The 15,305-nt window shown below is 34.4% G+C and overlaps 1 protein-coding gene across 9 annotated transcripts in view; it reads left to right on the plus strand.

Moving 5' to 3' along the window:
* The window catches only part of LOC118254593 (synaptotagmin-14), a 111,560-nt gene that overhangs the window by 52,635 nt on the left and 43,620 nt on the right, over positions 1-15,305 (plus strand). For 6 of the 9 annotated variants that reach the window (XM_035559986.2, XM_035560000.2, XM_035559993.2 and 3 more), the window contains 2 exons: positions 5,968-6,236; positions 8,075-8,524. The exons of 1 other annotated variant lie outside the window; for it this stretch is intronic. In XM_035559986.2, coding sequence (XP_035415879.1) covers positions 5,968-6,236; positions 8,075-8,524 — 719 coding nt within the window. Of the gene's footprint in view, positions 1-5,646; positions 5,681-5,967; positions 6,237-8,074; positions 8,650-15,305 lie in introns of those variants that run through there. 2 more of the 9 variants (XM_035560014.2, XM_050709846.1) reach the window with 2 other exon arrangements.

The following is a 15,305-nucleotide window of genomic DNA, read 5'->3' on the forward strand; positions in this document are numbered from 1 at the left end:
TATATTTTGGACAGCTGTTCAAAAAGAACTAGGTTGAACTATTTTCTAGTCAAATTAATAAAAATACTGTATAAGTAATTGAGAATGATACTTAAATTGTAAGGAAATGAATTCAAGAGATGCTAATATGTAATTTTCATTGAAAGACAACCAAAATATTTGGGAAGGAAACAAAAGAATGTCTTTGACAGTTAGTTCACTATAATGTTTTAATAATGCATTTGTAGTTTAAATGTTCTAATTTAGGCTAATTTTGGAAAGAGAAAGCTTGGAGTTTTTCACCAGTGTAGCAGTGTTCCATATTCTTTATAACAGAATGAATATTTCTTCTTGTCACTAGACAAGAAGAAAGGTCTTACAAATCAGAAGTGGTCTAGAAAGTGCAAAAAAGTGCTTTTTTTTTTTTTTTTTCCAGCAACCAAAACCAAGCTGTAGTTCTGCAGGCTCATGATGTAAACAGGCAAATTATAATAATAAATTTACTATGCAAGTATCAGTAGTGTCAATAGGTCTTAGACCTTTCTTGAGGAAGAAAATTGAAAGTAGCTTAAGAACTTTTTAAGTCCTTAAACACTGTTTTAATTTCCATGTGTCTGGGATCAAGCTTGTAGCATATGTAAATTTTCTAAATATTAGGAAACAAAGGATTTTTTTTCCAAAAAATTGTATGTGATTGCTTTCTTGTTTAAGGGTGAATTGCTTAATGTAGACAGTAGTTTTATTATGAATAAAAGTCTAAAATATGGCAAATGGAAGAAGAGAGCTGATAAGAATTTTTTCACTTGCCCATAATCACTCAGAACCAATCCTATATTCCCCTTATTTCATTAAGCAAGACTTATGCCATAACTCTTTTGGAACAGAAATAGCGTAATGCTGAGATAATTTGTTTTATTGTGAAATAATAAGGTTTTTTTTCCTCACAAAGATGCATGTAAGATTTTCATTTTAAGGGAAGGAGAGCCCTGAGGTTTCATTCAATATTTAATGTTTATATTTTATACTCCTCGTAGTGTGGGGTAATTCAGTCAACGTAATGTTTTAGATGGTAGAAAAGTTCAAACATGAAAATTCCATTTGGACTGTCTGCTGCATATCAGAAATCTCTAAGGGTATTTAATCATTCAGAATAAGAAAGGTTTCTTTAATTTTTAATCAAGTATTTCATTTTATGTTTTATTTAAATTGTCTTAACATTTACATAGAACCCCTTGAAGGCTTGAAAACTTGAAATTTATGTTAGATTAAAAAAAAAAATTGAAATATGGTGTATGTGGAGACATAGGAGGAAAAGATACTGTTTGAGTATGAAGATATTCTTGGTAATTACAAAATATGACTTGCAAAATTATTAATTTATATAGTGATTATTTGTTTTGAAGTAACTGGAAACCAGATTTCCAAATAGGTTTTCTGTTAATGCTGCCTCCCACAATAGCATGAATATTTAAAAAGTAATATATATGAGAAACTAAAATTTGCAAAAGTGTAGTTAATTATTGCTTATGAGACATGGCAATTACAACCATGGGGATAATTTCTTTATCTTGAGATGGACAGTCATGGAATTAGGAAGTACAGGCTAAAGAAAGCTTGGTTTCTGATGCTGTTTCTGACAACCTTTGGGAAAATTAATGAAGATAGCAAAGTCTAAACATTGTAAACATGGAAAGGAACATTGCCAGCTTCATGGTAAAATGTTGTACAGCCTAGTGTGGTCCACAAGGGACCAGGGCGGAGAGGAGAAATGAAGAACATTGGGAGTAGAAAGATCAAACAGTAACTGAAAACCTAAAAGAAAAACATTTCGTATAGAAAGTTCATATATCTTTAAATTGGAATTCCACATGGAAAAATGACTTTGAAAAAGTCCATGTGTTTTCTCATAGTTATAAATTGTGTGTTCTAGGAATACTCTAGTCTTAATCACAAATGTAATCGCTGAGTCAGATTTATTGACAGTCTCTTGAGGCTGATGGCAAGATATGTATCATGTCCCCTCGGCTTTCAATCAATCCCACGTAAAGAGATTTAGGAAAACAGATTAACCTTGGTTGTTTGACAAACAGTACTAAAAAGAAAGCATTTATTTACTTCTGACTTAAATGTGCTAATGACAGTTTATGTGCTCTAATTTCTGAGCGTACCAGCAAAATGCTAATCTGACTTTGTCAGGTATTTTGCTTGTAATGTCTGCTTTCTTCAGCTGTTGAGCTAGTATTATACTGTTAAAATTATCTGAGTATTTTTCCAGCCCACTAAAGGAAGAAATTTTTAATTAAAGCAGTTAACACCTAAGATTGATTATGCAAATCTGTTTATCGAGAGCAATACACTATATTCTCAAGTTAGAGTTTACTCAATATTTGTTACTAAACAACTTTGTTTCATTCACGTTATGACAATATCCACTTATTTTGGGTGGAAAACTGGATGTTGGATCTTTATCTGTAAATTTATTTTTTCCTTTTTGTTCTTTCCTCCCTGTTCTTGCATTTCCTGTATAGGAGGAACCTCAGGCTATACAAGGTTTGGTTTGTCTGTGATTAATCATGTCTTCCGGATTTGGGATATATGTTGGCTTGTTTTTCACACTGACTGGTCCAAAATGTTATGATAACTTAATATGCTGAAGTTTACTGGGGGAATTGGTAAAATTTATTTTATATGTTGTTTAAGAGCAGAAAAATTCATGGTAAACTTGCATAGAAGGGATGCTCCAATTAATTTTGGATTATCACTGTAACCATTTGCTTAAGAATAACTCTTCAGCAAATCTTATTAGCCACATTCAGAGGTCTTTGAAAGGCATTCTTTGTGTCACAGTATACAAGTATGCACAAATGTAACCGCATATAAGTTTACACTTTAAAGGTACAAGGTGTATTTATAGATCCCATCTGTAAATAGACATTTCAGAACATGCTTTTTTTTCAGATCCAAACATTTTTCTTTAATATAACCAGGGGTAGGCCAGCATGCATTAGCACTGTTTTCTTATTTTAAACTTTGATACATATGCAAAGTGTTGTTGATTGATTGATTATTTTAGTTACTACTTCTATGTAATTTTTAAGGAAAATACCTGGTATCAGACATTATTCAGTATTCTTGTATTCACTTCTGTATGTGATACTGTTTATTTTTGATATCATCAATAATTATGTAATCATGTAGTTCAAATTACATCACAGTATTTTCAGAGAACTGTAACATGAAATCATCATTTTAGCAAATCATTTACTGTGGGGAAGGGGAAATTAATTTAAGATGAGATTTGTTCACTTAAAAAGGTCATTTAAAAATGTCTTTTTATTTAGAGAAACCCTTTCTTCAAAAACAGTATATGCCTGTTGATAAAGATGTCCTTAGACTTTTAAACCTGATATGGGTTATTTGTTTTAAGTGTTTACACATTATTTCTGTTTGGTAACTAAACTTTCAGAAATAAGTAGGTAAAACCTGCCCCAGTGTTCTGCTTTGCTGAGATTTTTAAATCACAACTGGTTAATAAGAATTTTCTTTTCTTCACTTCTTCCCCACCTACATTAAAAGTATGTTTTCTGTCATGCAGCCTGTGCAGTTTTCCCGTAGGGAAATATAATGGAGTTCATCAAAGTGGAAAAAAAGTGAGTCATAGAGCCTTTTATTTACTAATGTAAGACAATAATGGTGTTTTTAGTTACCCAGACACATTTTTGTTTCTTTAGATTGTGAAAAAGCTGGGGGTTAAAAAGGCATTGCAGACTACAAGTAAAAAAGAATGACATTTAGTCATAGTTGCATGATATTTACTGTATCTTTAAGGCTGTTATTGCCTTTGAGCAACTATGAACAGAAATTTTGTTGCTCTAAGTTTAAATGCATACTTAATTATTTAAGTAGTGAAAAGGTAGTCCTGTTTTGATCGTATAGAAAGTCAAAGGATATTTATTATTTTATTATGATTAAAATATCAGTTTAGAATCTAAAATGGTGCCTATCTAGTTTCACAGGCATGAGTTATCTGATGTCCAAAAAAAAAAGTGCTTTCCCACATCTCTCAGTTTTCTGCAGTTTAGATCTTTCCCATTGTTCCTGCATGGTGATTTCAAGATTCTGATCCTACCTGAGAACTCGGTTTCACGTGTAAGGCTCTATGTACATCTGCAGGACCAATGGCTGCAGGTGGAGTGTAGGATTCCCTGCCTGCTATTTTTTTCCTTTCCAGTTCTCTGGGACTGGCATTTCGGGAGTTAGTGGCGCTGGGCTAGCTAACAGCAAAGGAGCTTTACTTGGGATCACTCAGAATGGAGGCTGCCTCTGATGGGTTTATCAGAGGAGAGAGGATTCCTGACTCCAGGATCATTTGCTAGGAGCACTTTGCATTGTTGTAATCACTCTTTTGTCTTAGCTAAAACTCAGAGAAGTTCCATTAGGAGCCCGGTGGTAGAGCCCTGCATTCCCCAAAAGAGATGAACTTTGAGGCCTGTAAATGTTGGTGCCGTAGATATGCTCCATAATGAGCTGTGCTGTTCCTGTCCCTCCATTGCCCAACTTTGGCGATCGCAATGGACTGTGGCTCTCTTCTAGCCAATGTGTCTGGGTTTGCTTCCCATGAATGGTGAGACTTCTTGTTGCCTGAGAGTGCCGCGTTACTGTTTTCAACTTTGATCCATAAAGGGGTAACTCTTAGGCATAGTCTGTTTGTTCAAGTGATACATTGAAAAACTGGTTATGGCCTCTGAAGTAATTAAAAGGTTTATATACTTGGTGAGAATTTAGGACATAGGCAGGGCAATCCCTTACGCAAAAAATTGATGGTGAAATTAAAATATACCACCTCTGTCATGTAGGAAAGAAAATAATTTTCTTTCTTAGCAGGATCTGAAATCAAAACTTGTGTCATACTAATGCTCGTACTTTTGTTAACTTCCTTTTTTTTGATAGATTTTTCCTTTGTGTGAAAGTGGTATGTCTGAAATTTTTGTGTTTAAGTTATTCTTATATGTGAGGGGCATTGAAACCTTCATTAAAACCTCTATAGCTGACAGAAATGATATGTGAAACAGGTTTTACGTGTCCTTAGAACTACTTTCATTTCAGCTACAGCATACCTTACTGTCTCTTCCCAACTCTGTAACACTGCATGGTGTAAAACATGAGACCAAAATTGAAATGTAATTGTTTGTAATTAACTTTCTGTATTCATAGCCATGCATCCTGGGTTTATTTTCTGAGGGCATGTATAACCACAGTTCCATCTATCATCTATCTGGTTTCATATGTCTGTATGAAACAAAGATGTTAAGCATCAAGCATTCACCCCCAGGCACCCAATTGCTCGTGGTACTTTTTCTGCTATTTTCGGTGGCTGGGCCCAGCATCTACGTTCTTAGACACTGGGTATGTAACCTGTAGCCATTCTAAATAAGTAGAAAGGAATCTGTCTCTGAGATACTGCTTCTTTTGTTAAATTCACAGGTGAGCAGAGTTCACTTGTGTGAAAAGGCTTGTGTCAGCATTTATTACTACTTATTTGTCCTCAGAGTTTAATTTACTATCTCCCTGACTGAGCAACTACGTGTGAGGTAATCAGAAGTTTGATATCATGGCTTTAGGGAGTGTATTTTGTTTCCTTAATTGGTCTACATTCCACCTGTGCAGAATGTGACTCAAGATACCCAAAGGTTTTTGCAAGGTAAGCATTACCGAAATTCAAACCTAGACTTATTGTCATGTCATATTTGTGCTATATTTATTTATATATGGTTTACACAGTTCATTTTGACTATATATTTAATCCTTTGCTTTTCTCCACATCTTTCATCTGAGAGATCATTTGTTTCCATTTTGAATGAATATTTTTTGGTAGTATTTGTTAAGAACAATTTTAAATATGCTGTCCAGAATTGGACTTACTGTTTTCTACAGAACTTTGAACAGTAAATAATCAGAAAGTGAGTAAAGAATTTTCATTATTCTCAGCTAACTGCATTCAGAGGATGAGAAGGACACCTCCGCTAGATGAACTGCAGCCACCTCCATACCAGGATGATAGTGGTTCTCCTCATCTTTCATGTACGCCTTCTGAAGTTGGAGACAGTAAATGTGAATTTTCCCAGTGTAGCAACAGTCCAAGATGTTCATATAAGTGTCCGAGTGAGGGAAGCACAGGACACGAAATAGAAAGTTTTCATAACAAAGGATATGAAGAGGATGTGCCAAGTGATAGCACAGCTGTCCTGAGTCCAGAGGTAAATGAACATAGTTGAATATTCTGAAGTATCGTGCAATGCAACCTTTTAAGAGCTTTTTTCTAAAGACCAGTGTACAGAAATATGAACACACATATTACAGCTCATCATTTAAAAAAAATTAAGAAAATATTACAATGGGATTTCAGATTGTTCTTTATAGTTATTGTTAAGTTTTAATTTTCAAACAACTTCCCAATAAGAGCGAATTATTTTTTGTTTTTCTTCCATATATTTTTCCTATGAATCTGTTAACACTTTACAAGTTGAACATCTCATAATATATCTTTAATGGTGGGAAAAAGAAAATTAGAAAGTTTTTTTTTATTATTGTTGATAGTTTAATAGAGATTTGGTCCACTTAATTTTCCTTTTTTCCATTACAAACTATAATGATATCTATTTAGTATTACTACAAAGAATTCATCTTTTATTGACATTTCCTTGATATATCTTTAACAACCAATTACTGCACTGGTATGTAATGGGTAAGTCTGTTTTACTGATGCAATGTGCAGAAGAGTCTTTTTTTGGTACAGTTTGTCTTTTGTCTTTAACTGAAGTTTTGAAGTACATATTAAGGAGCAGTCCTGATGTGCCAACAGCTGTTTCTGTCTTAGTAAACCCCATGGTAATTTGGTGCATTCTGAGGTGTTGGTGCAACATCTGGAAGGCCCACCTGCTGTATGAATGCAAGGTCCTCCAGTACCTAGCTGTCTGCATGTGTCTGGCCCTCAGCTAGGACCACAGTCAGCACGAATTTCATTGCTGAAAAAGGCGTAGTGTGTACATATGATCCTCAAACCATAACAAAGTACAGGAGATCTAACCCTGGTTCTTCCCATTACATGTCACACCAGGCAATAGTGTAAGTGTACACAATAAGAACGGAGAATATTGTCAGCGTATTTTTATAACCTCTCAACTTGTAGAATGAAGTTGTCAGAGGAAGGAATTCCCATAGCTATGTAGCATCCAGTTTAAAATAAGAACATAACATTCTTAGATTGGAAAGGCTATATTGTAGTATCTACTTATATAAGCAAGTATATCTTTGATAGTATGAAAACACACGGAATATGTTTATTTTACCTATTTGGGATAACTTATGTAAATATTATGTTGACCCCTTTTAAATATTGTTTCAGTATCATTATCAAACTAGCTGTTTTAAAAACATAGTGGATGAATATTTTATTCAAAAATTGAAGTGACAATAAGCAGTTTTAAAATTAAGTTTACAGTGTAGTTTTAGGAATGATGCTGTTTATGGAAAGTTCAGAACGGACTCACTTTACACAGTTCTGGTAAAATTGCATTAATAAAGCCATGATAATTTTTGGCACATCTATAGAATCTTTGTTCACTGCAGCAAGAGCTGCATGTGCAAATAGGTATTGTAATTCCTGTGTTCTTTGCTGGCTTCTCACTGTGCTCTCAATCACCAGCCAGGTCTTAAAGCACTACAAAACGTTAACTTAAAATGTGTGTATACTCACACCAAAGTAAGGTAATTATATCTTGTAACATATGTGTATGCATTTTAACATGTGGGGCAGAGAAGAAGAGATCATAAATACAGCCTAATTTAATCCAAGCTCTGTCTGATTGGCTCCTGGCTTTTGGCAGTATTGGCCAGGTAAAATCTTTTGATTTTTTTTCTTGGCTGCTAGTCAGCCATCTCTTCAGGCTTTCAGTGTTTAATTACTTTGTTTATGAAATGAACAAAAAGATCACAGTCGGTTCATGTTACTTAGAGAAAGCTATATAGTTCCATGCTAGGCTTAATAATATAATACAATAAATAAATAAATAAAAGCTTTTTTCTTCTTCTTCAGGATATGTCAGCCCGAGGATCATCTTCACAGCTTCCTAAACCTTTTGATCCTGAGCCAGTAGCTAAATATGGCACACTGGATGTGACTTTTGACTATGACTCACAGGAACAGAAGCTTTTGGTGACAGTGACAGCTGTCACAGATATTCCTACATACAGCAGGACAGGTGGAAGCTCATGGCAAGTACACCTAGTTCTTCTCCCTATAAAGAAACAGAGAGCAAAAACCAGCATCCAGCGGGGACCATGCCCTGTCTTCACAGAGACATTCAAATTTAATCACGTTGAGTCTGAGATGATTGGGAATTATGCAGTTCGCTTTAGACTGTACAGCGTACGTCGCATGAAAAAAGAGAGGATTGTGGGAGAAAAGATTTTTTACTTAACAAAATTGAATCTTCAAGGGAAGATGTCAGTGCCAGTGATATTGGAACCTTCTTACAGTCTGTCTGTGAGTATTAAATGAAGCGGAATAACAATGCAGTGATATACATTGTCCTGAATTTTGTAAGAATGGTGTGTATATTTATAGTCATCACATTCATTGGATTTTTTCGACAGTCATAGCACCGTATTAACACAGAGATGTTTTCCTTAAAGCTTCTGTAAATACATTCAATTTCCACCTGCAAAAGCTGCCTGTATTTTTCCTTTTAATTACTTAGAATTTCCAATTTATAAATAGGCACATAGTGGTGAATATATGCATGTATGTATACATGCATGCTACATATGTACGTATTTAATTGTATAATCTTTACCCTGCCACCCACAGCACTTCAATTAAAAAATAAGAAAGAAAAAAAAAAGCTATACTAGCCAGTGCCCTCCATCTGTTGCAATTAAATCTTGGTTGCAATAGTTATTTTCTTTTCATGAAGGAAAGATAGGAAAGAGGAATTCTGAGAGTGCAAAGACATTTTAATAACTTCAGTTTAGAATCTGGTAAATAATTGATTTCTGATTCAGTCTGAAGTGAAAAATAGTGTGAAAAGTAGTGCAAACTACTAGTGTAGTATTTTTTGAAGGAAAAAAGCTTACCTGTCTGATGGACAATTTTTTGTCCCCCCAAAATAATTTATCTATACTAATTTAAATAAAGCAAAGCAACTGTAATTAGAGATAAACTTAGTTATCACTATCAAAAAACACTGGAGTTAGCTGTATCTGTATTATCCAGCTGTCCAATGGTGAGGGTGGGTACCAATAGTACAGCAGATTCCAGATAAACTTCCCTTTTTCCCATGGGATCTTTAGCTTGCATCTCCTGTCGTTCAGAAGGTTGGTTTTCAGATGCATATTAATGATTATAGCATCATTGTCTGGGCAGTGTATCTCCTTTTTGTTTTTGTAAGTATTTAAATATGCTTCTGTCCAAAAAGAGAATGTTTGTAATGTTCTAGTCAGGGCTTCCTAGACAAGGAGGGTTGGTTGCTTAAGATATGCCTATTTTTTAAATAATAGATTTCTTGGAGAAACAGAATGTGACTTAGCAAGGGAATCCGCCCCCCGCTTTTTTTTTTTTTTAACAAAAAGGAAAAGAGGAGGAGAAGGAAAAGAAAGTAAAAGACTTTTTCAGGTAGAAAATGTGTTCTGCATTTGCCAAAAAAAAGTGTATCAACTAAAATGGCATTTCTATCAAACATGAGTATTACAAAGGCATTCAAAATAAAATGCAATTGTATTTCATGATTAAAAATAAATTACATAAAATCAGTAAAAACTGAGACTAAAATGTGGATCTGATGGAGCATCAGCTGATGATGAAACAGCTTTTTTTTTTTTTTTTGATACCTTAAGATGTATGAATCAGTCTGTTCCAAGGATGAAGTAGTTCACTTACCTACTGTGAACTTTAAAAATGCCAAGTTTGCTAGTTTAGTAGCTAGGGAAAAAAATGCCCCATGAAAAAAAGCACTGAATATTCTAAATGTACTGCTAAATTTGTGTGTATTCTTAGTAGGGTCTGGTTTAAAAAAAAAAAAAAAAAGGAAAAAGAAAAAGAAAAAAATTACCGAAGTCAGTGAAAGAGGCCAGTGTTTTTGATTGGTGTATCCCATATGTGCATTGGGCCAGGCTTTTGACTGGTATATCCCATATGCACTTTGGTCATTATTCTTTGTTATTTTGGGGGGGTTTTGTAGCAGGGAAAGTAGAAACAAATTCCAAAAAGAATCAAAGATAATAAGATTGTTATTCATTTTCTGTAAAGTTGCCATGTCTGCATTGTTCTCTCGTCCTTATTTTTGGGTGGAAAGGAATGCAAATAAGTAATATTGGTAGGAAGCGAAATGGTCTAGAGATCGTTGCTGTAATGGTGCTTAGGCAGATTTCTGTTAGCCTTGCCTATTGCTTGAAAGGAACCCTCATAGTCCTGATAGCTTGAATAAGCATCCATGGGTTGTGTTTGTTGTTTTATTTAACTATGCAAATATGCAAATCAATTTTTAAACCTTTAGAAATTCATTCACATCTGAGTATCTATTTTTGTATTATTTATAACCTATATCATGCTTTTTCAGTGAGCAGTTCTATTATAGGATTTAACATAGTTATTTTACAAGAATGTTAAAATTTGTCATGTTTTTAGAGTATCTGATTGGAAGTGGGAGGACATGCTGGACCATTGAGTTCAAGCCCTGGGTATTATAGACAGCCAAGTCATCCTGTTTTTGTTTTTTTTTTTTTTAAATAATGAATTGAATTTTCATCTGAAAACATCAGGTTGTTTCATTTCCAACCTGAATTTCTTTGGGCCAATTTATAACCATTTGTTCTTAGCTTAATTAGTTCTCAGGTGTTCGCCTCCGGGTGCATTTATACACATTGGTTGTATTCCTTCTCAGCTGTCCTTTTGCTAGAATAAGCCAACAACAATCTTTATGCCCTTCTAATCATAAGCCATTTAGGAGTTACTGAGCAGGAGAAGGTAAGTGTTGTTTCAATTTGGAGAGATCCATCTGTTCAGGAATATTTGTAACTATAAAATCCATGATGAGGGTACATCATAAATTCTGAATTAAATATACTTTGCTCAGTTGTAGAACATTTTGTTGCTGAGAAATGTTTGTGTTTGACAGCTTTTTATGAAGATATTTGGACACATGACAATTGCCCTTTTTTTTCCCACTGATTATTATATGGATTTTATATATTAAATATACTTTCTGTCACTGAAATTCTTAACCCATTGACACATCTATGCTAATCTCTTCTGCAGAAATGTATTTTATTTGCTCTGATAGTATATTAATGTATTTTATTAGCTAATCATCTGCCTTATAATCTTATAAGAACAATTCATATGCTGTGAAGTTTAGCATTTTTTCAGTTATATACTAAAGCTCTTCATAATAGAATCTGCGTAAAAGTGGACCAGCGAGTTCAGTGCCTTTGAAACATAGTGGTATGCTTCCATGAGCTGTTCCTGCAGCTTTCTCTGCTTATTTTTAAAGTGTGGACAAGTACCTGACATAGTGAATACACAATACTAGTATGTTCCTTAAATAGGTTTCAAAGCTACAAGTGGCTTCAGATTCATATGTTCACAAACCATCTTCCTCAACGAAGATTTCAGCCTATTCCTCACGTTACCATGCTTCAAATAATGCTTGCATAGTACCTGTTGTCCACAGTCATATCGCCATTTATCTTTAGGTATGTTGCCATATATTATTTCCTCCTCAACAGACTCCTTTCTTCCTCAGAACATACCAAATTTTGCATGAGCAGTTAAATTGTCGAGGCATGATTTCCTTTGGATTTATCCTACCCCATGTCTGCCCCTGTAGTTTCAACTCTTCCATCACATTCCCTAAGACCACTTTGTTATGAGTTGCTGTAATTCTCCTATGTAACCAGGGATTTCCTCTTCACACAGTATTCTCAGGCCCCATATTTATCACATGTTGAGTAAAATTTCTCTAGCTGCCTTCCATGTATGCTTGACTGAGCAAGAAGCAACAGAACTAATATGACTATTTATGTCACTGTTATCTGAGACTCCCTGTCCCTTTCGGTTTTAATAGAATTGGCCATTGCATCAAAAGTTAATAGCAGGGATGGACACTGTTGTTTTGTCTGTGTATAATTTGTTTAGGAAGACCTGATGCTCTTAAAGATATTCGAGTTCTAATACAGTATTTGACAATTTTTATTCTCTTCTTTTGGAGTTCAGAATCCATTACAATGTTGTTTATTTTTCTTCAAGAAGTCCCCATGGCCGTCTTCAGTTGTTCTTTGCTCTTCATACACAAAGAAGTTTTTCTGACAGTGAACAACAGCCTCCAGTACATGATAATAAAATCATATAAGCATTTTATTCAGATAATTTGTTTGGAAAGTATATATATGTGTATATAAATACATATATATGTGTGTGTATATATATATATAAAGAACAAAAACAAAGAAAAAAGCATAGTCATCTTCACCATCCCACAGGTTGCTTTTCTGGTGTAGAATATAAACAAACAATTGTTTTATATTTTTTGATTGATTTTCTAAGTAGAGTTTAGAAGATACAAACATACTTCTTCCTGCTAAGCAAATCTAGTAATCTTTCATCATTGTCAATAACAAGATGTTTGCTGTGGATAATTAAATTAAATTTTCTTACTTTCTAAAACATTCTCCACTTCTAACATACTGAACTCCCAGATGTGACCCTTACAGCAAAGCATGGATGGCATATGCAATCATATGTGCATAAAGGATTATTTTGTATATCTTTACTAGAGAAATATTTTAATTACATTTTTTGAGTGATGTAAGACATTTCTGTGTGCAGTGTATAGAAATGTGCTCTCAGTTTTGAGGACAATGGTTAGTTATCTCGTATGTACTTATTTGTGTCAATCACCTAATATGCACTTGTTTATGTGTTGTGCTTATAGTATTCATTTCATGTTACCCTTTGTGTGGCATATCTTTAGTATTCCTTCTCATGGTTGTTATCAGTTCATAAACTCAGGAAAAAGGTTTTCAGAATAGCATTTATTTTTTGGAAATTCTTGGCCCACCTACAGTTGAGCTGTCAGGTTTTGTGCAAATCCTAGCATTTTAAGCCTACTGATGACGTTACTGCTATATGCTTATGGTATGATCTATTCAGGATTTTATTTGTAAGACTAAATACTGAAGTTTGCATGTATACGTGTATTTTATGAAACAGTAGCTACAATTATGATACTTTAAATCAGCTAAGAAAATGATGGTTTAGACTTGCCTAGGCAAAAAGATTCAAATAGAAAATTTTGTTCATAGGATTTTATTTAACTCGAATTCTACCAAAAAGACTTGGTTCCTATGTGATGGTGCATAAATGCTTTTACTTAGCTTATAAAAATTCTGTGTATCAAAGTAAGGGGCAATTATCTTTAAATACCAAACACATTCTTATCAGGGGCATAGCTGGCTGAATTCATTTGAGTTCGCGGAGTAAAACATGGAAGATCAGAATTAGTCCTTTAACACCAAAAAAGATGGCTCTAGCACTTTCTTTGAAGGAAATTAAGTGATTGGGAAGCGGTGATCGTGTTGCTGCGGCTACAGGAGAACTTGATTTGGTAAACGAAGTGGCCTCCCTGTGTTTGCCTGGTTGTTCAGCATTTTGAGGCAGTATCCTATGGGAGGACCCTGCAGGCAGCAGCCATTTTCTTCTCAGTGCCATGGTTGCCTCAGCTGGTGTACCTGGTGCCCCCCAGCACTGCTCCTGTCAGCTGAGAACCTAAGCATTAGCCCATGGCTTCCTCCCCTCAGGTCTTCTGGGTATAGGAGAAAACCCAAAGACTGGTGGCCGTGCTCTGAGAAACAATTGTCTGCAGTGCACCAACAGATGCAAGTTTCAAGAACTCAAATGGAATCTGACCGGATTACAAGGACCTGCCACTAAATGAGTTCAGTGGTAACAGTTAAAAATTGATTAGCTTTTAAAATCCATGCTGTTTGCTTTTCCTGATTTTTCTGTAAATACACCTAATCTTTCGTGGCAAATTGTGACATATAACTTAGTCTATTCAACCAAGAAGCACTTGACTAGGCATTGAGATTGTGAGACCATTTGAGTCCCATATAGAATAGCTTTCGTTTGTTACCATGACCCTGAAAATAAGAAGGATACTTGGAGAATTCTTTGAATTTCATTTGTATGTCAAAATCCTAAATTGGTCACGTGGCCAGAGAAAAAAAAAATAATAAAAAAAAAAAAATAAGATTGCTGCTTGTGTTTCTATCTTAATATATGTGCCCTGAATAAAATAGCAATTAAAAACTTGTATACTTTGGCTTTTAATTATCAAGTTGCTTGAAAAAAACTTTACTCAGTTTGATCCCCACAATCTTTGATATTTCTATATATCAGCAAATAACTACATTTCAGACACAGCATTGCTATTTTGAGTGTTATGAAGGTGATTTTGTGTTTCTGAAATGTCCCAGGCAAACGACAGCAGGCCGTGAACAACTTCTATATTAAATCAAAGTAAACCACTTACGCAAAATTCATATCTTCTCAGAAGGCCAGTCTGCCATTGACAAACATTATCTGATATGGTGTGTCTAGTTTTAATCACTTTTTTTTTAATCTACATAAAGCTAGAATACATCTAGAATAAATCAATACATAAAGCTAGAAAAAAAATGTGAATTTGACCAAGTATCTGTGAGATTCTCAGACTATCATTCTCTGTGGCATAAATATGATTTACCAACCTAGAGAACAGTTTCAAAGGGCAGTAAGCAAAATAGGCTGCAAAAACATACTGTAAATTTCACAGAAGTAGCTTTTGAGAAGGAGTTTATAAGCCAATATTAACAAGGTTGTCACTGGCATGAAATTCTCACTTTTGAAGACTTCAAGCTGCTGTTTAAGTCCTCCTTGAGCAGTTCTTCCAGCTTTGAATCTAGAACTTTCTTTCCCTTAGATACTAACTTTCCTAACTATTCTGTTTTCTCATGATTTGAATTCTTTCTTGTTTGTCTGTATGCCTATACACAAAAATCTACTCAGTTTTGTTACTGTCTTTCAAGGGGAAAAAAAAAAAAAAGGAAAAAGAAACAGTTACCATTTGCAGCTTTGAGCACCCTTCAGCAAGAGCATCTACACTCTTTTCCTCCAATTTGTTTCCACTGGGAGAAACCCTGATCAGATATATTGCACAAATAGGTGAAATTACCTAGTCTGCAAATGTATAATTTAAACGTTTGTGGGACTTTTAATGTTACTTTTGAGT

This window comes from Cygnus atratus, chromosome 3 (genome assembly GCF_013377495.2).
Source record: "Cygnus atratus isolate AKBS03 ecotype Queensland, Australia chromosome 3, CAtr_DNAZoo_HiC_assembly, whole genome shotgun sequence".
Taxonomy (NCBI): Eukaryota; Metazoa; Chordata; class Aves; order Anseriformes; family Anatidae; genus Cygnus; species Cygnus atratus.